Consider the following 23,395-nt stretch of genomic DNA (forward strand, 5'->3'; position numbering starts at 1 on the left):
GCAAAATACATCAATAATCAAAATCGAAACTTGCCCAAAAACAGAATTAGAAGCGCCCGGTGAGTGTACTATATGCTCATTCAAACAGTCAATGAAACATATGGCATGTACATCGTCCAGTTGATCACAACATGAAGCAATATTGAATCAGGTGTTGTGACTCCTCCGTGTGAAATCGTCCGAAACCGATCTCCTTCTCGGTTTGCGCAAGACTGTAATAAATAGTCATCAAGTCAAGGCCTTGTGATTCCAAACGGTTCCAGCCAAGTGAAAGAATGCAACACTCGGTTCCCTCATTAGTACCGTCCAGGGGCGGCGCACCAAAATATAGGGGGCACGGCGTGAGTCATATTGTACCGATGACACATATAACAAATGACACATTTACGACAGAGTTGTTTAAAAAAACAAAAAACAAAAAAAAACTGCAGGCATAAAAGCAAGCTCTTACAGCAATGACACAGAAGCACAAATACTGTCCAGTGGTGCCTTAAGATACAAGTTTAATTTGTCACATGACCACATTTGTACCTTAAATCATCTTCCCCTATTGAACCAAATGGAAATGCCATTAATCCGCTCTAGCCGCTGCAAATAAAGTTTGCAATATGTTGTTTAATAAAGAATATAGTCTATAATATTGTTAAAATATTATTTTAAGACAATGTAAAGAATGTGTGCATCACAATTTATTTGTCACTCTTTCTTGATGTGCCATTGGGGGAATTTTCATTTTTCGCGACTACTGGAAATGGGTCAGTAAGCTGCAGTAATATTAGTCGTTTTGTTTTTTTTCGTTTTGTTTTTTTCAGAGGATAAAAAATATACACCTGCTTTTAAGTAGTGTTATATTGTCTGTGTTCGCCACACACATGCTATTTGTTTGGCCCGCCTATGAGGATTTGCATTGTTTGTTAGCATTAAGCTAGTAGTTGTTGCGTGAAACCGCTCGAAGCCTCTAGATTGAAGACTATGCATGATTTATACTGTACATACAGTGGCTTTAAAAATGTTTTTACTTGCACTTCGGACCACTTGTATTTCAAGGCATCACTGCATTTAAAACCATGCGGAAATTTCAAGGCTGATTGGGGCAATTTTCATTTTTTTAAGGGCAACATGGGGGAAATAAAAAGAGAGAAAGAGAAAAAGCTAAAAAAAAATAAATAAAAAAATAAAGATGTCCTGACAGGGCCAATATTCAATTCACAATGTTGCAGTCTGTAGAATACTCAACAATTACAATCTCTGAGACAAAAAAAAAAAAACTTCAATATATTGCACTGAGAAATCTAGAAATAAAATCACGTCCAGTGTTGTTTCATTTGGCCCGTGCCAGTCAGTGGTCGTCAGTAGTTGAAATGCCGCATCTCCGTCCAGTTGGTGACCCAATACTTTCTGTGCGGCTCCTCTGGCTCAAATCCCCCGTTGAACTGATAGCGATCGGCCTTGCGAAGTTTCACCCCGCGGTGCTTTGGCATTATCCGGTAGTAGAGGGTTCGCTTGAAGAATCCAAGCTGGGGAGAAAAGAAGTGACATTAGAGACTAAAGCGCAGCAAAGATTTAATGGCGGCTTGAGAACGACATTTAAGGAGATTTAGATTCCGTATAGAGACAGAGTGTCGGGAGAGAGCAGGGGGGAGGGCCCAGCGCCCCTGAAGGAAGACGTGCAAAGAGAGCACAAGCAAGGTATACAAAAACACTCATTCCCATAGAAAATGCATGGAAATGCAGAGCGCTTATGTGCCATGATGATCTCCCAGTTGAATAGTGTATAAAATGGTGGCTGTCGATTACATAGGGTACAAAAACGCAATCATACCGAGACCCCGTCTCCTGGCAGTGAATGAGAAACATTTCTGGCAAGTATCAATCTGACAAAGCGAGTAGCCATGCTAATTGCTAAGCTAACCTGAGATTGACAGGGAAGCAAGAAGATGTTAGACATATTAACTCATTCACTCCCAAAGACGTATTTATACGTTTTTTAGGTTTTTGTTTGCTAGAGTTTTTGTATGAAGGCTTTGATGCAGTTTCTGACCTGAAGTGGAAGCTTAAAGCGATGGTAGTTATTACAAAAAAAAGTTTCATTCATGAAACAGATGAAGCACACTTTTTTTTGTTTTTTGTAATAACTACTATCACTTTAAGCGACCACTTCAGGCCAGAAACTGCATCAAAGCCTTCATACAAAAACTCTAGCAAACAAAAACCTAAAAAACTTATACGTTTTTGGGAGTGAATGAGTTAAGCATGAGCAAATCCATTCATCGTCTTTACCCAAAATCCCCACTGGTGTGTGCGGTTGTGGACCCATAGTGGGTCTCAGTAGTCCTCAGTCAGCCTCTCTGTCTCAGAGGGCTGGATCTTCATCTCGGCCTTCTGGGCTTTGGCCTCATACATCTCCCTCCTGCTGGCCCTCTGGAAGAAGCCACACTGCATGGAGGCGGAGACCCGGTTAGAGTCCAGGAAGCAAGTTTGGCCATGAGAAATCCCACGCGAGGATCGCTTTTCAACTGTTAAGTCAGTGTTTGCAAGGCCGCTGCTCCGTGGCGAATCTCACCTTCCAAAGTATAAGAATGATGATTGCTAGAAGTACAACTCCGGCTACGACGGCAGAGATGATGATCCACAGCGGGAGTTCATAGGGCGTCTCCACCCGCGCCTCCGGTTCGATATCCACTTTGAACTGCATCAGAGTGAAGACAGCAGCCATTTTGAGTTGCTGAGAAGCGATTAATATTAATTTGATGTGTTACCATAGTGGTCTGGCTTTCCATTTTAAGGGAGGGGTTGTCTGTAATGAGTTTCAGCGTGGCTTCTCCGACAACTTTGATCCACACAGCATTGGCAAAATCCTGCAAAGGAACACGTAATACACTGAAAAACAGTTGAACATTTAATGTTTTTTTTTGTTTTTTTAAACCAATATTTTTTTAAACATATTTTTCTATATTTTTGCATTTTCCCAATTTCTCTCCCATTTTTCCAAAAATGTATATTGATTTTTTTTTTTAAGCTTTTTGGGGAGGTTTAAGAATTTGTGTGTTTCTGTGGGTTTCATTCATTGGCATTTCGAGACCACGCAATACATTGCAATACAGTTGAATATTTTGAGAATTGTTTTTTTTTTACATTTTTATTTTTTTTTAAACATATTTTTCCTTTTTTCAACATTCCCATATATATATATAATTGTATTTTTTTTCAAGATTTTTTAAACATATTTTTCTAATTATTTTTCCCCCCCACTTGTTTTAAAAAAATCATATTGATTATTATTATTATTTTTGAAGATCATTTTTTTTTATTTATTTATTTATTTATTTTAAAGAATTTCCCCCCCTGTGTGTTTCAATGGGTTTCATTTACTGACATTTTGAGACCACGCAATACATTAAAATACAGTTGAACATTTTGACAATATTTTTTTTTACATTTTTAATATATTTTTTCTAAACACATTTTTCTATATTTTTATTTTTTTTCATTTGTCCCCCATTTTTCAAAAATGCATATTGAATATTGTTTATTTATTTTTTTAAAGTTTATTTTTATTTTTTTTAAGGGTTGTTATCACATCAAAGTGAGCCTTGTTATCGTTGTAAGTGCTGATTTTGTACCACAGCTCTTGTATTTATAAAGCAAATATCGATTCTTATTGATTGCGAGCTGATGAAAGCACCTCCAGCATGGTGCCGTTCCACAAACGAGCGCGCACGTGAATCTTGGCCGAGTTGCTCATGTTGAGCAAAGGACACGTAAAGGTCACGCATCTCGCCGTGCCCTTGGCGCATTCCTGCAAAACACGAAAAGGAAATGTCACCACATGAGTAAAAAAAACACACGTTGCGGTCGGGCTGCTTGTGATCTCACCAACAGGTGTGATTCTTTTCGTGGCGTGAGCAGCGTGTGGGCGGCTTGCGACTCAACAGTCCGCGTCGGGGCGGCATCATCCGGGTCGTCCGCCGCAAGCTGCCTTTTCACGCGCTTGGACGCGCTTTCCGACAACTGCATCGGGGGAAGGAAGCGGGGCAGACGGAGACGTGACATCAGTGGCAAAATGAGTGGGTTCCATCGAGACATCAGACTCTCAGAATAGCGTCGTGACTTCTATTTTCAATTTGCGGGCCTCAAGTGTGGTGAAGCGGACATTGTTCCCTAAAGGACTTTTTGTTTTGCATGTGAAGCACTTTTAAAACCGCTGCTCAAGACAGTCACACCATGGAGCCATCACTCACTGGCCATATCATTCCTAGCTAGTAGGAAAGTAGTAATTTACTACATCTTAATTAGCATTAATTCTATCAGACATTTTTAAATTTTGTCTCAGTTTGAGTTCAATTTCAAATCACGCTTGTGACTTTTTATCATAGTTAGTCAACCTCATCCCGTTTTTATTCGGTCAACTATTTGAATGTGTTCTATTAACTCATTCCCTCCCAGCCATTTTCGCTGAAGAACCCCCTTCGCTCCCGGCTGTTTTACTGGATTTTGACTGATTTTGCAAGGCCCACAATTGCAATTGTGTTCTATTGCTACAAAAACATGGAACATACCAAAAGAAAGATTAAATTCTCTTCTTTCATTGGGAAAAAGTACATTTCTGTCTGTTTCCGTTTTGCAGCAATTCGCATCAAGTTTCATCATTATTCACAAATCTGTTTAGAAATGTGGGGAAATCAGCTTGTTTTCAACATGGCCCTGGTTGAGCTCTTATACTCTGCTGCCACCTGCTGGACGTTTTTGTAATTACTGCCATTGCTTCACCCGTTCTCTGCAGTTGAGAGGCTGCATCAAAGCCTTTTGTATGCTCTAGTAAAAAAATAAAAAAATAAAAAATAAAAACCCGTATAAATATGTCTTAAAACATTTAAAATAAAACGTATTTATACGTTTTTGGGAGTAAATTAGTTAATCTACCATTTTAGTTTTTATTTTAGACCAGAGAAAACAATTTTATTCGTCTAGTTTTATTCAACAAAAACTGTGAACATGTTCGTCTAGTTTTAGTCAGGACAATTATTTTACCCCTATTTTTTGTCAACATTTCGGCTCTAAAAACTATTTCACATAAAATTTCCTCTCATCTTTTGATGGAAAAACAACTTGACACACAATAACAGTATATAAACAAGTGGCTACTATGGCTCCATGCTATCAGCTAGTAAATTAGCCAGCATTTGTTAGCGGTCTGATTCACACGACAGTATCACAGTGAGTGATTAGTAGAGACAAGATTTTACAAAATTAAATATTTTCATCTCGTCTTTGTTCGTGAACTAAAATGTCCATAGATATCAGTCCAGTTGACGAAAACGCGTACTGATCTAGTCCCAGTTATTGTTTATTAATGAGGGTTTTCGTCTAGTCTAGTTTTCGTCCGGTGAAAAATGTGTGTTGACGAAAATATTTTTGTTTAGTTTTTGTTAACGAAACTTACCCTAATCTCAACTGAGAGACTTTGTTGACCAGCTAATTTTAGAAGAACAAAAAAGACAAAAAGAAACCTCACAGTTAAATTCAACGGGTTGATGACGTCTCCGGGTGGTCGACATTCGCTCTCCGACTCCGTCTGGATGACGATCTGCGTCAGGTAGAGCAGCCACTTCCCGTTTGACACCTCATAAGGCCACTTGAACTCCACAGCCAGGGTCCCCAAGTCCCCCAAAGGTGGCCCCCTCATGTTGACCTAGCGATAGTGGGGGAGAAAAAAAAAAAAAAAAAAAAAAAAAAAAAAAAAAAGTCATGGCGTGAACAGTTCCGCTTCGGTTTTAAATAGCATCCACCCTCTCATACGGCTACACCACAAGCCACATGACTTGTTTCCCAAAAATATTATTAAAGCATCTGACAGTAAAAGGCGTCAACGATGGAGTAAAAAAAAAAAAAAAAAAAAATGCAAGCGGTGGAGGTGACTCACGTTGAAGGTGAACTCGAGCAGACTTCCCACGTTGCTGCTGTTCACCATGGCCGACTCGCCCATCACCGTCCCGCCAAATTTGGTCTGGATGAGCGCATTTGCACTGCACCGGGAAGAGGTAAAATCATAATCATAATAATAATAACGGTCAATAAAAAGTCAGTTTTGATGATTTAGACTTCTTCTAAAGTATAGCTAAATATTTTGGATGATTTCTCACAGCAATCTAGGTTAATATAATACATGTAAAATACCCATGTATGAAAATACAGTATGTCCATAGCCTATTAAAAAAATAATAATAATGAGGCCAAAAATATTTACTCAAATAATTAAAAATATATTCTGAAAATATTCCCATTTATTATTTTACCACAATAATCTGACATTACTTAACAAAAACGAGTGCATAATTTTTGCATCATATGCTCGGTAACAGCCACATTTCAGAATGTCATTTGTCAGTGCGCCCTCCAGTGGACAAAAATTAGCTAAAACAGTTTTTTTTTTTTTGTTAAAACAGCATTTCATATGGGCCAGATTGGACCCCCTTGTTGGGCCCGTTTTTGCTCGCCGGTCATAAGTTTGACGCCCCTGATGTAAAGTATTCAAGAGATTGGAGGATCTATAGACTTTACACTTTTTTTTTTTTTTTTTTTTAAATTGGAAAAGATTGATCAAATTAATTGATAAAAACTATGGAAAGGAAAATCATTGCCACTTTTAAGGGAAAATTTCCACTTTTTTTTTTTTTTTTTATATAATTTCACAATTTATTACCTGCTTATGTTATTGTCATCATTTGGTTTGTGTATAGTGATTTTTTTTTTTTTTTGATTTTTTTTTAATAGCTACTCACATGGAGAAGGTTGGCAGTATGGTGTTCTCAATCAGCAGGCTTACAGGCACAGGAAACAAGTCGTACTGCTCACTGAGGCTGAAGGAACCAATCAAATGATAACACCGCATTCATTTATCATTATCATTATCATTATGATGATCACATTCAGCTTAAAAACATTTCAGCCCCTTACGTCGACAGAAGCAACTGAGTCTGGATCTCTTGCGTGGATAGATCGATGCCTGACGTCTCCAACCTCAAGGCGAGTGACACCTGTTGACAAAAAAAAAAAGTCGCTACAGTATATTGTTTTAATTTTAGAAGATGCCAAAAAAATGGTTGGTTCAGCTGCCGTACCTTTTCCTTGCCTTTGAGCGGATTCCCCAATTCACAAAGGACGGTGCCTTCAAAGCGACATTCAACATCATGGTCCTAAATGAAGAAAAAGTTTAAAAAAACAAAAAACAAAACATCATTAGATGCAATGAACACAAGAGCTACACAAAAAATTCAAAAATTGACTGACAGTGGATGGGGTTGAGATTTCTAACAAGTGTCCTCTGCTGCCCCCTGTTGAGCGTACCTGGGACCTGACGCCAGCGTATTTGAGCGCGCCGGGGATGGTGACGTTGAGCTCGGCCTGGTGGGCGTCCTCCGCCAGCTTCCCTCTTGTGGGGAAGTTGGTCACCTCCACCATCAGCCTGATGATCTTCATACTGCTGTTAAACTGAAGGACTTGAGATTTGTCCTGCCTGGGCACGAGAACGTACAGTTGATACACAACGCGGGCCTTCCATTTTGTTTTTGATCATTCATTGCACCTGGGGAACGCTTTTTCCTTATTATCGGCAAAATGGGCCGTCAGCTGCAGGTTGCTGGTGCACTTGTTGTCTGAGCCGCACTCCTTGTGGAAGTTAACCTGGGAACACAACAAGTTTGACTACATGGACACTTGATTAGGTACAGGTGTGTACAGTTTGAGCCTTACCTCGCTTCTTTGGGTGAGTTTCTGGCCTTGGCTGAGAATGGGGAAGGAGTCCAAGTTCTGAATGGAGCGTCTTGGTTTGGGTGTTTGCTCATTTAAGGACATGTTGAGGGAGAAGACCACCGGCTCCAGTTTGTCCCTCACAGGTGTCTTAAAACACATCCAAGAATATTATAATAGTCTGCCGTGATTTTTTATTTTTTTTTGGGTGCTATTTTGCGTATGAAGAACTTACCACAACATTCAATTTGAGCTGATGACACTCAGTTTTGGAGACGGGCAGGGACAACAGACCCGTATACGTGTCATCACCGTTGTCTTGGAAACGAACCCGCGGGCTCCTTCTCCTATCAATGTCGGCTTCCACTGTGTACTTCACCGCTGTAACCCGTCACATTATGGAAAGTTCACGTGTGTTTTCTTTTTTTTTTTTTTTGATTAAGTGGGAGTAACTTACTGATGTCTTTCTTGAAGTTTTTGTTGCCGTTGCTTAGGGTGACAGACATGCAGATAGTGGCCACGATGCTGGGAAACAAACACATTCAAATAGACTACAAACATGAGACATTTTAAATTTTTGACGGCTCACCATGGTGCGTTCCCTTGGCACTGATTTGGATCCACAATTTTTGGCTCCACATCAAAGTCTTTAGTTAAGTGGACGACTGGTCGAGTCCTGTCATGCACAAAAAGACTTTCAGAGCCGAGACCTGTCGATTGCGCTGCCCTCTCTCTTTCCTACCTGAGCAGGGCGATGCGGTCGTCAAGGGAGCCCACCAAAATGTCAGGGTAGCCGTTGTCGTCCATGTCCATGCCTCCACTGACGGAGTAGCCAAACGTTTGGAATTTTCCGTTATCCACCGACTTGCCCTCAATCACCTTTGGAGGGCAGACAAAAAATGTTGACGCTGGTGAATTTGTTTTTCACATCTGGAGATGTGTTACCTGGCTGTGCTCCTCTGAGATTCCCTCGCTACTTCCCATCCAGATGTAGACCTTGCCTGTGCCATGGAACGGAGCTCCCACCGCAAAGTCTGCACATGGAAAGACATGTAATGACAGTGAAAGGCCAGTAGGTGGCAATATGGCACTAAATTACAGCGGTGGGTAAACCTTTTGATTTTGGATAAAAACTCAAATATGCATAATAATAATAATAATAATAATAATAATAATATTTTCATTTGACATTTTTACAGTTACTATTTCATAAATAAAAATCCTTTATCCCTTTTTTTATACAAGAAAAGTTTATTTTAATACCATAATAAAATGATTAATTGTTAAATTGTATTATTAATTTAATTATAATGTAGCAATTAATTGAAAATGTTAAATAGATATATTGAGTTTTACTTGTATTCTTTACAATAAATCCAGTAATTCTCAAAGTGTGATATGAGAATAATTAGTACTGTAAATGCAATTATGTTGTATTCAACTTTTTGGTCCATTCACATATAATCTTTTAATAACTGTTTGCTTTTAAACATTTATTCAGGTGCAAATTTATGTGCAAAGAAGTTTTAATTGGATTGACCTGCTGTGTTCGTTTCTGGGTCAACGTGACACGCTCTAATGTTTAATCATCCAAAAATAAAAAAAATAAAATAAAAAAAAACTCAAATAAAAAATAAATAAATCCATTAATCCTTTTTTTCACCTAGATTTTCCAAATGGGTCAATTTGACCCACCACATTGAGGGTTTCTGTTCAGAATGCACATAATGTGTTGACAATAATATTAAATATACTTCTCTATATAACTGTATTATTTGGTAATGATGGCACTTAAAAGTTTAAGAACCGTCGAATTAACCAACTTAATAATGAATCTATAATAAATACATAATTATAGACCAATTGAAAAAGAGGAAAACGGCTACATTCATGAGACAAATATTACTGTTGGTGATTTAAGGGTACATAGCAGGCCATAATTAGGCCTTCGGAACATTCTTTGTCCAAACCTGGTGCAGCATTCGTCAAACTCAACTAGTGTTATGTTATCTTAATATGTAAATTGACTGAGGGCAACTTTTTGTCTAGTTTTAGATGTATGGACATGCATTTTTTTTTTAAGAAGGATGTTCTTGTTAAAGACAAGTAGCAATGGATCAACTAATAATTTCAGCTACTGCACATAAAATTCAATTGTGTGCATCTGCTGACCTTGGAATCCATCCTGGTTGACGTCACCAATGGCGGCCACTGTGATGCCAAATGCAGAGAAAGCAGGTCCCTTAAGCACCACGGTAGGAATCGTCTGGAAAGATCCGTTCTCGTTCATATAGATATAAACCGCACCTCCCTCATCCTTCATGCGGTCGAAGTAAAACGGGGCACCGACAATTAAATCGTTCCAACTGCAAGCACAGGAAGCACAAAAATGAACTGAAATGCTAGAAACATGAAAAAGAAAAAAAAAATCCATCCTATAATGTCAACATTTCCTTTACTGTCAGACTCCATAAAATTTCAATCATGCATGAAAGGGGGAGGCAGATGGTGATTTCGCCATGATATCATAGCAAACACCTTGAACGGGCTGCTGACAGCTTTTCGACTCTGCTTAGATGTACTTCAGTGCACATTCCACATAACACGACAGCTCACGGCCACGGAGCGTTCAAGCGTTGTGCCAGCTTAAAGCGGCAAATGATAACAAGGTTACAAGGTCGCCCTTAGTCTCCCTCTGGAACTTGCAGCTTGAGCAAATGCCAGCAACCTTTCCTGACAAAAAAGCCATTTTAGGCCAAATAAATAACCACAAATCTGTATGGAGTCGCGAAACCTTTGAACATTTTGATGAATGAAACACTGTGATAGTGTTAGTCTAATGTAGAGGGCCCAAGAATACTTTGAGATTAATTTTCTTCTACCTTTCGTCTTATGTTTTTTGATATGCATATACCTATTTTTTTCTTATTTGTCTGACTTCTTTTCATATATATATATATATATATATATATATATTGTTCTTGGACATTTTATAGTTACTTTTTGAACATTTTTGTTACTTTTTTAAAAAAGATTTTCTGACTTTTGTGTTGCAATTCCTTGTGCATTATATGGTCATTTTAAATTTTTCGTCTTTCTTTTTTGACATTTTATGGTCACTTTTTGGACATTTTAGGTATTTAAAAAAAAACCTTTTCATGTGCCTTTCGTCTGCCCTTTTTCTGACAACTTACAAATTTGGACTATGACATTTTTTGGAATATTTATTTATTCATTTTTTTTAAATAAAATGTTAATTTATTCAAATAATATTTATATTAAAAAAAAAGACTAACATTTTTTGGAATATTTATTTATTCATTTTTTTTAAATAAAATGTTAATTTATTCAAATAATATTTTATCAAAAAAAAAAAAAGATAAATAAAAAAAATATGAAAAAAAAAAAGTTTTTCCAGAGGGGCAGGTTGAAGACCCCTGAGCTAGAGTATTTGGTAAAATGTAAATAATGTAAAATATTTTGCTTTTTTTTTTTTCAGGTTTTGTGAAATTGTTGAGCAATTCACATACCTGTCATTATTGAGGTCCGTGACAGCCAGACTGCTCCCAAAATACGAGCCCACTTGCTCCCCGGGGATAATGCGCACGCTCTTGAACATGTTGTCAGTCGTTACTGCGACGATCACAGAACCTTTGGACTCATACCTGGGAGATCCGGTCACCATCGTGTAGTCGTCTATGCTCAACAGGTGCTTCTCTTGAAGAACAGAATAACCTATAGGGGAAAAATGTAATGATGATCTGGTATCTAAAACTTGAGAGTGTAACAATAATTTATTTGTATTCCATAGCAAAAAAAGAAGGGGCTTAGAGTTGATCCATAACGCATCTCAATCAATTCCCTACTTGAGCAATAATCAGTGATTTACCTCTATAGTGGTGTCTATATTGATTTTTCAGCTGGCCAAAGTCTTTTCTAATGTAGTCCCATGGAATTTCAGAATTACGAATTTTCCATAAAGCATGTACATTTCCTATATGAAACAGAAAAAAAAGAAGTCAATTTTCATGCATAACAGCATGAGAATAATCCGTCTTAATCCCAGTGCCCACCTTGCCAGGAGAAGCTGCCCGGGCAGCCCATGTACACCCCATTCTCCGTCATGCCGCCTGAGATGCCCATGGTGCACATGCCCTCTTTTTCCATGTCATCGTTGGGGTTACACAGCTCAAAGGGGTAAGTCTGCCAGTCGTCATCGGGGTCGAAGGTCAGGTCATTGCTCCTCACGTAGCACTTTCCGATCATCCGTCGCGGCCCCTCTGCGTCGCCTCCCAAGACCCTGACGTAGCGATGGCCGCATGCCTGCACACCACAGAACAGAATTTTCTCAGAACGGCTTCCAGAGACAATCAAACATGGCGGCCTTCTCACCAGTATGCGTCCGGCCGACTGTATTTTCTGGCTGGCCACAGTCACGCCCAGCCACATGCCCTCCACAATTTCGTTCGAGTCAGCTGTAAATGCATCAGAAAAGGGAGCTTTTGTCAATCACATTCTGACGGAATAGTAACGATAAGAAGCAAGTAAAGTGAATCAGGCCGTGACACACAACCACAAAAATGCAGAGGCACTCCAGCCTTGATGCAGTTGAAGATAAAGAGGCAAGGATTGCATGGCAACGCTTCTCTTCACTCACTTGAGCTGACCAGGTCCATTCTGGAACAGTCCGATGCGTCCGTGGTAATGGGGCAGGAGTAGACAGCACCTGTTTCATTGATGTTCGCCAGCGATAGGGATTTCTCTTTGGGAGCTCCCACAAGAAGCCTGGACACACACACACACACACACACACACACACACACACAGAGTGGCAGACAAAGATTACAAGATGACATTGCAGCCTTGTCGTAGTGTCTGATAGCATACAAGGGCGATAGGAGCACTAAAAATAAGCAACATGCAAAAAAAAAAAAAAAAAAAAAAAAAAAAAAAAAAAAATGAACCATGTGATTGCATGTAATAAAATCAAGAAAATTCAATTAGTTAATTACTGTACACAAGCAGAATGAAATTGATAGATGCTATATGATTAATGATAGTAAGTAAATATGATACTTTAAAAACATAGGATTAACCCAACCAAACATTATAGATCCAGGCATTTTATCTCTCTATGTAGCTAGCAATGTAGCTATCTAGCTATGTAGCTATCAATCTAGCTAGCTAGCTATGTAGCTATTTACTCTAGCTATCTAGCTAGATGTATGGTTGGATTATTCTAGATTTGTAAAGTTACATATGATTATAATTATTTACTATTAATCATATAGCATTCATCCATTTTCTTGTCGCTTGTAGCTATCTATATAGCTAGCAAGCTATCGAGCCAGCTAGCTAGCTAACTAGCTACCCCATGGTAAACAGAGCTTCACTGTTTACAAAAAGATATCCGTTTCTAGAGAAGGCAAGCCAGAGGTGGACCTTTGGCACATAATATATATATATATATACACACAATAAATTGTTGGTGGACCTCCATGTTTTGGTCACGCACATATGAACACGCCCTACACTGGCACCATTCAACACCGTGACCTTTGAAGTGGCGGGATTAGGCCACGGTGCCGTGTGCTGAGACACACTATTGACTGTCAGCACCAGATTTATTATCTGCGCTTGTAGGCAGAAGGTGAGGACAAACCAGTTTATGGTGGCTGACTTGCGGAGGAAGAAAAAAGTAGAGTAAGCGAAGTGAAATGTTTTGAGACAAAGTTTACATTTTTACACTAGTCATTCCATGAAACTGTATTAATGTATTCCCAAAGTCTATTCTTCTTATTTTGACATCTCTTGGCTGCACTGCTTTCTATTCATGTATATGGAAGTTTGATGTCCAATCAGATTTCAGACTTTATGTTGAGTGAATCTAATCTGCACAGGATGTTCAGAAGCAGTAATACTGGATTTTTTTTTAAGACAAAAAAGCAATTTAAATAAAATAAAATAAAATAAAATAAAATAAAATAAAATAAAATAAAATAAAATAAAATAAAATAAAATAAAATACAAATACAAATAAAAACACAATCCTTTTGTTCCAAACACATTGTAATCCTTCAAATTGTTACAATTATCCAGTCATTTTGTCACCATAAGGATATTATCAGTGCTGAATCAATTATCTGGTCCTGGTGATGACAACTTAGAAGGAGCCAAGATGGCTTCGAAAGGGCCGCCAGTGGTGATTGGAGTGTCCGATAAATGAGATTCCATGAAGGTTTGTGGACATTACTGAGAGTTATGGGGAGAATCAGAGTCACAACCTAAAGTTCTGTGTTCTCTTGTAGGTACGGTGTTATGTATTAAGCTTTTGTGAGATGATAAGTTGACACTTGCTTCATGCAAAGGACACAAATTTACAAGAATATTAACATATTAACATTAGCATATTAGCACATTAGCATATTAACAGTTTTTCACTCCCTCATGTCTCTTTTTTTTCCCCAACTAAGAAACTCGAGAGGCTAATTAAGGAACCACCAGGTTTCCCGTTCTGTCTCCATATGTTGGTCAATGATATTTTTCGTGTTTCTTGAAAGTGCTGAGAAGATATCTACTTTTTACCAAAAGTAATCAGCTTTTGCTAAACCCTTTGTAGCCTTTCTCTACTTCCATAGAAGTCATGACAAGGCAACTCATATCCTGTTTGGTGCCAAGTCCAACAATGTGTTCACCTCCCATCCCCTTGCCAGCTCATCACCTCCTCATAAACGCTCTGACAAGAGCTCACGGGAGGGATAGCGAGTGGGCGCCGCACCGAGCTCCTGCATTCCGACTGCGTATACGGGACGTGTTGAAATCTGCCCTCTTCTGCTCAGCAGGTGATGGGAACTGCCGCTTGAAGCTTGCATTTAGTGTGTTTTACACGCCCAGGTGAGGTTAGAGTGGCTGCATTCTTCACATCAGGAGTAAGAGGAATTACATATGACACTAATAATGGCCCCATAGCGGGAGGTTAGTCGTACACGGCAGTAGTGGCAAATCCAGGTCCAGAAAGTGCCACCCTGCCACAGTTTGGTTTTAGCCCCACGTGCTAGCTAGCTAGCTAGCTACCTCCCCAGGAACTCGTTTAGCTGCTAGGAAGTTAGCTAGCTAGCACCTGAGGCTAAAGCCAAACTGTGGAAGGGTTTACACTTTCTGGTTCTGAATTTGCTACCTCTTGTCGAATGGAATCTTGACATAGTTAAATTTCTTTCACTGAGCCTACGAGCGTATATGTAAAGTCAAATCTAACGTTTATATGACCTTTCTTTAGCCCTTGTGGAGAACGTCATCACAATAACGTCCATGCACTACACAGAGAGTGTGTATGTTCGGTGAGTTAACGTGCGCTCCCATTAACGCATCACTTACGTTTTGTTTACAACTTGGCTCAATAGTCATCAACTCGCTAGCTAGCTAACATCAACGTTAGCCAGCCTAACAGAAAAGAAAAGCCCCAGACATAGCGTCACTAAACCACCAAATTTCATAACTTACCAACTTGTGAATTATCCACGGTACACAAATGGTGAATGACAATGTTTATATAACTCGTCACGCCACAAGTCTTGCTAGTATCGTTTCCATCTCCTACTGATCAACGTACTGGCGCACTGTGTCCCAAGTGAGCAAAGAAAAACATAATAAATCCTAAATCCCAACGAGACAAAACTACAGAACGGTTGATTGTGCTTGTGTTGTGTTTTATCAAGGAATCTCATTGGTCATATACCTCTACACTGAAATAATTTTGTCCTTATAAAAGAAGAGAATGACTGGGGTGATAGGTATGGTATGTCTGTCTGTGTCCATAGCACAGTGATGATTTGACTCAGGATAGTCAGGAAACCGTAATAAAGCAGCAAGAGAGGGTAAATACAATACACACATTGCGATCTGGATATTCAGAGCTTGCCTCATTGTTAACACACTGACCGCGTGCACACACCTGACTCACGCATGAACTGGCAATGGACAAACAGTGACGCAGTAACCTGCAAGTAGGACAACTTATTACAATTCTGTCGCAACAGAAAACGTTCATCGTAAATATTGAACACAAACAGCATGATTAAATATTCAGTGTCAATGAAAAGCATTCTGAGCGCGAATGCTAAAGTCTAGCTAGCATCATGATGACTAAAAGTGAACAAGGTTTGATAGATGATAATCTTAATGTTTGAAACATAGATCTTTTTTTTTTTATGACGTTCCGACGCAAATCTGTTATTGTTACACCCTAATTTCTAATCACAAACAAAAAAAAATCATGCTGATATATGAAAACTTGCAAACAGGAAGTTGGAAACGATACTCAAACTCACTATGTGTGAAAACCTCTTGGCTTTGAGTGCAAGATACAATCTTCATAGTAATTTATTTCAACTGCAGGTCAGGTAAACAATAACGGGGGATTATCGCACAGACAGCAGACCTCAACCACAAAAAATGTAATCTTCCCCGTCATCCGCCGACAAAATAAACTGAATCAAGTAGAAGTATGAAAGAGAGCTCTTAATGTGTGGATCTGCTTGTAAAACTGTCAGAGCAATCAGAAAAAAACAAATATGCACAAAAATGACAGGATATGACAATCATGACTGAGAACCAACCTAAAATCTTGGTCACAAGCTAAACAAACGTAGCCGATTATTGCTAGTGCTAAATGCTAAATTATTGCGAAATGTGAAGCCTTTGCAATTTCCCGGATTTCTGACTTCATTGGTCATAAAACGTGATCTGATCTTTCATATAAATCACGAAAATAGACAACCGGTCTGATACAATCCGGGGAGTCCAAACTATGGCCTGGGGCCATAAGCGGCCCCTCATCTATTTCTCAGTGTAACACAAGGCTAGTTTAAAAAAAAAAAAATGGTGAAATTTTACAACTAAAACAACACAATTACTCTTCAAACACTGTGGTGAATAAGGATAATTCAATTTTAGAAGCAAAAATTGTTTCTTACACTCTCTGCTCTGTGCCAAGGTCCGATTTATTGTGCACCTGTGTTTTTCCTAGCTTCTCAAAAACTAGTCAAGCAGACATCACAGCTGGCCAAACATCCTGTTTGCAGCCCACCGCCTGCCACCGGCGAAACAGTAACAAGAGAACAAAGTCATTTAGGACCTGGGCGACAAATGAAACATGGCGGGTCTTCCCTTGAGACTAAACTAACTTGCTTTTCATTAGCAACTAGTAAAACATTGTCTGGCAATGTTGGTTTATGTTTTACAAACAAAAACCTTGCTTTTGTGTTAGTTTGACTAAATTATTAATGAGTCTTTCAAAGCACATTGTATGCACATGCATGTACATACAATACATGTCCACGGACACATACCAAGTGTAAGTCAACACTCATTTCCGTGTCAAAGATGAAAAATGGTCTGAAAGGTATTGAAGCAGATTTGTTTTTCTAGGGACAGGTGACCCTCAACCACCCGGAGGCCAGCCAACTTACACCGGCTTTATTTTCCGCACAGGAGCAAAAGGAAAAGGATCTCTTACAGTAGTCAAAAACGGTTTACTCGACAGGTAGTGGTAATGAAAGCCGCCGCCAGAGAGAATCTTCTCTGTGGAGAATAGCAGGAGGCGCAACATCCTGCTGGGATCCATTTCAACGTGTTATTAGAGGCCGTCATTCATTCGGTTGGGACACAAAGTGCAACGCTGATTGGATCCACGCAAATCTGATTTATTTTCAAGCACATGTGGCCGCTCATATCATGTCACAGTGATGTAAAACACGAATGAGGGTGCAATGGATAAGAATGAATCGTTATCTCAGTGTTTGGATGAGCATGACAGTGGATCTCCAGTAGACCTCCTGGCACGAGGACCACCAGCAATGGCTCCTAGTCACACCTACAACTGGGGAAGGGAGCCTATATGAGACTTTACTTGTTGAGGAAATATTACCGAGCGTTATCGTACCTTATGTTTGGGCCCATATGTGAACAAAATAAAGTGAGTTCAATTCTCAGTTTAAACTAAATTGAAACTTCTTGATGTTCGAGGTGAGAGCGAGAGACTTACAGCACATTTTGGAACTAGTCTGCATGAGCTTGTTGTGTTAGTAAAGCTCACAGCATAGTTTGACCTACCTAATCTGTTCTCACAGTAAGAAAGGGGGGGGGGGGCAGCACCTAATTAAATGGTGGACTTTCATGGCCTGGAGCTGACACAGTCAGACAGAGGTGGAAAAACGAAGAACTTCAATTTGGAATCCATATTAATCTGTCAGAAGAATTTAATTTGCGAGTTGTTAGGCCACTTTTGAGTCTTGACGACTACTTGTGGGAATTGTCTCTGCTGGAAAATGAAGTTCTAAAATGACAAATTTGGGTGGATTCATGTGTGTTTCCCGACAGATCATCACCCTGACTCCTGTCTTGTCTCAACCTGAAACCTGGCAGGTTGTGACTGTGCACAGAAGGCGAATACATTCCACACATACCGTGGGGTCAGGGGACTGGAAGAGCCAATAGGTGGCCAGCTGACTGCCCAGTCCCTCCTCCTGCCTACAAAAGAGAACAAAAAAAGCCCTCAGAGGGGACTTCAATGGGTGACTGGCAATGAAGTAGGGACCTGTGCAATCTGGCCTCAGGTAGCTTAGTGTACGCTCAATTTTGACATCAAGCCAGTCCAAAATTTACTCCTAAACTGCCACGACAAAGCCAAGACAGATTCAGGGGCAACTAATTGGTTAATGGTGTCAAGGGTTCACAACTTTATTGCATTTACTTGGTTACAAGAAATGGGAGTGGCAATCATCCCTTGACTTTCATCCTATTCTCAGCCTGACTCATGCGTGCATGAAATAATGCCCACTTTAAGTGCCAGGACTTGTTGAAGCTGGTTGTATTTTTCCAAAAGTGCAATCAGTAGTATTGAGAAAAGCCATCTGCAAACCCTTCACCAGACGAACAGCAAGTTTATAAAAAGTTATACAGAGACCGCACAACCCTGTCTGTACTGTATTGTAGCTTACCAACTGTTAGCATGTTAGCATTGTACAGACTCTTATTGGACATATTACACAACCACAAGGATAAATGTAAATTCATGATGAATGAAGCCTTAGCTCTTGCTATATTCTGTCAATGTTAGCAACTAAGCATAACAATATATGCTAACCTGTTAGCATTTGGGCTATAAATGTTATAGGTACTGTTATACCTGATTACAGGACACAATTTTAAATCTTTATTGATGTAGATTTGTGTTTTCTGTGCTCAGGTTGCTACGTTAGCATACTGTTGGCATTAACATTAGCATTGTATCAAATTTCAGTAGGTTTTATCTCTTTAGCACATTGTTTTAGCCTTACTATGGTTGTGAGCATGGTAAGGTAACAAAGTTAAAAGCAGGTTAAGACTTGTAGCAAGCCCATTTTAAGTCTTAATCTTTCAAGTTTTTTAATTTTCACAGAACACAAATAGCATAGTTATTTAGAATGTTAGTAAGTCACATAAGTCAGTCTGAAGTATTGCCTTCAAATTTCAAGCAAGTTGAGCTAAGTCATAAGATTAACAAGTCATAAATCAAGGCATACGTATATTAGAGAATCATTGAATGCCGTTTTAGTTCGTCGCGATCAAAATTTGATTGATGGCCTCATTCGCTTTGATGTCCTTTGATGACGTAGGATGAAACGATAAAAATGATCGATCGAGGTCAAGAGGTCACGATCAAAGGCCTTGTATGACGTAGGATGAAAGGGAACGATAAAAATGATCGATCGGGGGTCAAGAGGTCACGATCAAAGACTTTTTGGATGACGTATGAAAGGAAAACGATAAAAATAAGGGTTAGGTTAGGATTTCAAAAAGAGAAAAAAAAAATTGAATCGTCAAAAAAAAATCGAATCGTCAAAAGAGATCGAATCGTCAAGAAAAGATCGAATCGTCAAGAAAAAAAAATCGAATCGTCAAAAATCGAATCATCAAAAAAAAAAAAAAAAAAAAAAATCGAATCGTCAAAAAAATCGAATCGCCAAAAAATCGAACCGCCCAAAAATATAGAATCGTCAGAAAAAATCGAATCGTCAAAAAAAAAGTTGTGCGTTTAGTCAGCAGAGGCGGTGCGGGGGGTGGGTCCATACCTTATGATGTCAAAGAGCGCCAACAGCTTGTTTTCTCAGGTTGGGAGGGTCTGGTGCTTGTAGAGCACAATTTCTCAGAGAGGGGAGACTGGAAGAAAACTCCAATTCGGTCATGTAACATTTTAACACAGCTAAAAGCTCCAGAAATTAAATTTTTCACGTTGGTACCCCCTTTAATATTTTATTTACAAGCTAGTAAATATTCTCAGTGGTACATTCCTACAGTTTTTCAGTGGTCCTAAACCAGTCTTTGTATTGTCTGCTACTTTACAGCTTTCTCAAATAAACATGTACTGTTTACTGTGTCTAGTGAGGGTCAATGTCTTTGCTGTTGTCAACAAATAATTAGTAGAAAGAGTCGTGCGAGCCTCCTCCGTGCCACTAGCATGTGGTCCACTTCTTGAGTGTCACTCCACTGAGGATGACCGAATCTCTGCTGGGACTTGTCCAAGATGGCACATCGATCCGCATGTCATCTGGACACTGCTCTCCATTCTTCTCACACTAATGCACATCTTTGTTCCTCTTCACAGAGATTACACCGATAGTGATATTAATAATCTCCCACTCAGACGTGGGGCTGGAAAGGAAGTATGTCCCGGTTTGCCACTTTTCGTCACGCTCGACTCCTCAAAGCGGAGGCGGGTGGGGGGGCTGTAATTGGCCAAGGTTGAGGTGAGGCAGGGGGGGTCTGATATTAAATGAACAATGACATCATTCATTTAGTCAAGGACAATCGAGGATAAACAGAACATGTCTCTCATATTTTAGAAAAGACAATTTACAAAACACAAAGCCATTTGTGTCTTCATGAGATGCCAAAGTGTCAGCTCAGGTGTGCAGAAAGTATGACAGGTTACGGCGCCACGTGGACTCCAGAATGGCTGAACGCACATAAAGACATGTAGACACTCAGCTACGCCTGCGGCTATACAATTCAACTGGCCCAGCTGTTTTACCTGCAGCTCCACAAACGATGCTTTCTGTCTCAATTAAACCTCAGCAAAGGGTTGTGATTCGTGGAGCTTTTCTTAGACTGAAAAGCATTTCAATTACTTCTAGTTGCCTTTTTACAATATACGAAAAATGAATTCATGGTGGAGCTACGTTCTCAGAAAACTGGCCCAATGTTTCATGTGCTTTTTAAAATATGACTGAAATAACATCTCCACTATTGTATCTAATATTAGTAGAAGCAGCTGAAGTAAACAATTGTTTGGATTATTTTTCTTATCAAGTCACGTGTGTGAGTGACATAGTTGCTAAGTAGAATTCACTATAGGGCTCAACCATAACTCCCCCATGGGCCAATGAAAAAAAAAATTACAACAGACCCAAACTAGGACGATAAGAATTATGAATTCTTATTTGTGTACGCTAAAAGGACTTTACAGTGTCATAATTTACACTTCACTTTACAGGATGCCCTCCATTCATGACATAGTTCCTTTAAATGGTGGCAGCATCACCTGAATTTGTAAGTCAGAACAAACTGTAATCCATCACGAACATACGATAACAATTTCAGTAAATATTTAAATGGAAAAACACTTACAGACTGTACATTTATTACTTTGGCGCCAGTATGTGGCAACTTGGTGCCATGGAACTATGTCAAAGTGAGCTGAGGAGTTTCATTTAGACAAAGCTAGTGTTTTATCATCATCTTGTGGCCTCTATTGTCAAATGCACGCGTATTTTAATGTAAATTTTATATATTTATAATAATTTTTTAACTTTATTTAAAATATATTTTAATAATTTATTTATCAAGTATTTATAAATTATTTTGTGGCAAGGCTCCATCCAGAAACACTTTATTTACTTTTTAAAAATGATACAACAAATTATTTTTGCGGCCCCATAAGCTACAGCTGGTGGACACTCAGCGGCCCTGTGACCACAGTTTGAGAAGCCCTGTTTTAAAGTTCCTCTTTACAGGTGGAACTGAAGTCTAACAGTTAAAAATAGGGAACTTTTTTTGTTTGTTTTTTGTTTAATGTTGCAGTAGAGAAGTACAAGCTGCTTTTCTACGTGCTCAGTCAGCCTCTGAATGAAAATGAGTCCGCTGTAGTATCTGGTTCCGCCCACTGGGTCAAAGCAGGTGTCAGTTGTTTCCAACTAGCCATCAAGCCACTAACAAAGTGGAAAGAGAATGGTGGGAAAGTGGGGGGGGGTAACTTACAGGTATTTCCTGGAGCCTATCGTCTGTTCATGCATGGCCACGGACAATCCAAAGAAGCTGCCTTTGGTTTTGCCCTCTTTGACCACCGGGAAGCGTTCGTCCACGTTAAATCCACGGCAGGGCGGCGGTGCGCGGGTGAAAAGCAGCAACGCGCAAAAAAGTAGCCTTGAGGACATTTTGTTTTGTTGTGTTTCTGGGACGCAGCAGCAGATCCACGGTCGGCGTGGATCCCGCAGGTAGACGCAGCAGGGACCTCCACACGCAAGAAGTGCAGTCGCGACGCTCATTCTGAAGGTGAGAGAGAGAGAGAGATCTCTCTCTCTCTCTCACTCTCTCTCTCTCCACCCTCCCTCCTTCCCTCCCTACCTTCCCCCAAGCTATACAACTCGAGTTCAGCTGAACTGAGGCAAGTCAATCAATGTATTTCAGTCATTAACTCATTCACTCCCAACCATTTTCACTGAAACAAACTCCCTTCGCTCGCTGCTGTTTTGTTGAATTTTGACTGATTTTGATTTGATACATCTGGGGGGGGGGTGGGGGGGGGGAAAGTAATTTCTACCAATCTGTTTCCGTTTTGCAGCAAATAGCATTAGAATATAGCTTAGTTTCATCAATATTCACAAATCTAAAACTGGGGAAAACAACTTGTTGCAACATCGCCCTGGCTGATCTCTTATACTCTGCTGCCACCTGCTGGCAGGTTTTGTAATAACTGCCTTTATTCAAAGCCTTCTCTATGCTCTAGCATTAAAAAAAACAAAAAAAACAAAACAAAACATAAATACATCTTTGGTACACCAGAAATATTTAAAATAGAACGTATTTATACGTCTTTGGGAGCAAATGAGTTAAGTACATTTCTTACCTATAGGGAACAATAAAATATCTTTAAATTATTAATAATTCTACACCACAGCAAAAATGAGAAAAAAAAGTTGGGGTGTAATGGAAAAAAAAAAAATCTATTTTATTCATATGAAAATTGGCAGTTCTGAAAACACTCGTATTAATCCCACTAAAACTCAAGTGGGCCACCTTCACGTGAGCTCTCTTGTGACGCCCACCTATCGGTCTGGAATCGGTCGTTCATTAAACCCTATAATCCCTTTACAGAGAACTGGAGAGTTCACGGAGGCAGCCAGAATTTTTTTTTTTGGCTTTCCTTGAGTCCACTGTTTCACTTTTCAGAGCGGCACCATGACCTCCTTCCACCGTTAGTTGACCTATTTCCAAAGTGCAAAGTGTGTTCATAAAAGTATGACGTTGTTGTTGAAGTTGCAGAGGATGGAGTTCCAAAAATTCTATTTTAATGTGTTTTTAATGTAATTGGAAAAATAGGACGGCAACA

At 39.4% G+C, this 23,395-nt stretch overlaps 1 protein-coding gene across 2 annotated transcripts; it reads right to left on the reverse strand.

Annotated features, from left to right (window-relative positions):
- Nucleotides 1–1,346: 1,346 nt before the first annotated feature.
- Nucleotides 1,347–22,332, reverse strand: itga3b (integrin, alpha 3b). 2 transcript variants are annotated; one of them, XM_077502273.1, is made up of 26 exons: nt 22,045–22,332; nt 12,407–12,534; nt 12,142–12,224; nt 11,823–12,072; nt 11,639–11,743; nt 11,280–11,484; nt 9,922–10,115; nt 8,695–8,783; nt 8,492–8,628; nt 8,339–8,425; nt 8,207–8,274; nt 7,985–8,130; nt 7,753–7,899; nt 7,586–7,683; nt 7,348–7,516; nt 7,122–7,196; nt 6,958–7,037; nt 6,783–6,860; nt 5,924–6,026; nt 5,516–5,692; nt 3,877–4,011; nt 3,686–3,799; nt 2,760–2,858; nt 2,564–2,689; nt 2,281–2,436; nt 1,347–1,517 (listed from the first exon to the last, which is right to left on the reverse strand). In XM_077502273.1, the coding sequence occupies exons 1-25, from the start codon at nt 22,329–22,331 to the stop codon at nt 2,326–2,328; spliced, it is 3,291 nt and encodes a 1,096-aa protein (XP_077358399.1). In that variant the 5' UTR covers nt 22,332; the 3' UTR covers nt 1,347–1,517; nt 2,281–2,325. The 2 variants fall into 2 exon arrangements, with proteins under 2 accessions (XP_077358399.1, XP_077358400.1); XM_077502274.1 differs by lacking the exon at nt 22,045–22,332 and adding an exon at nt 13,226–13,271.
- Between the last annotated feature and the right edge of the window lie 1,063 nt (nt 22,333–23,395).

Source organism: Festucalex cinctus, chromosome 17 (genome assembly GCF_051991245.1).
Source record: "Festucalex cinctus isolate MCC-2025b chromosome 17, RoL_Fcin_1.0, whole genome shotgun sequence".
NCBI classification, from domain to species: Eukaryota; Metazoa; Chordata; class Actinopteri; order Syngnathiformes; family Syngnathidae; genus Festucalex; species Festucalex cinctus.

What these genes read in the sequence shown, in the direction of transcription:
- itga3b (XM_077502273.1), bottom strand. Translation starts at nt 22,331, where the DNA reads ATGAGCGTCGCGACTGCACTTCTTGCGTGTGGAGGTCCCTGCTGCGTC. An exon ending in AAACTTCAAGAAAGACATCA is followed by an intron (nt 8,131 to 8,206) that starts GTAAGTTACTCC and finishes GACGGGTTACAG; the next exon opens with CGGTGAAGTACACAGTGGAA. An exon ending in AAGGAAAAAGCGTTCCCCAG is followed by an intron (nt 7,517 to 7,585) that starts GTGCAATGAATG and finishes TCTCGTGCCCAG; the next exon opens with GCAGGACAAATCTCAAGTCC.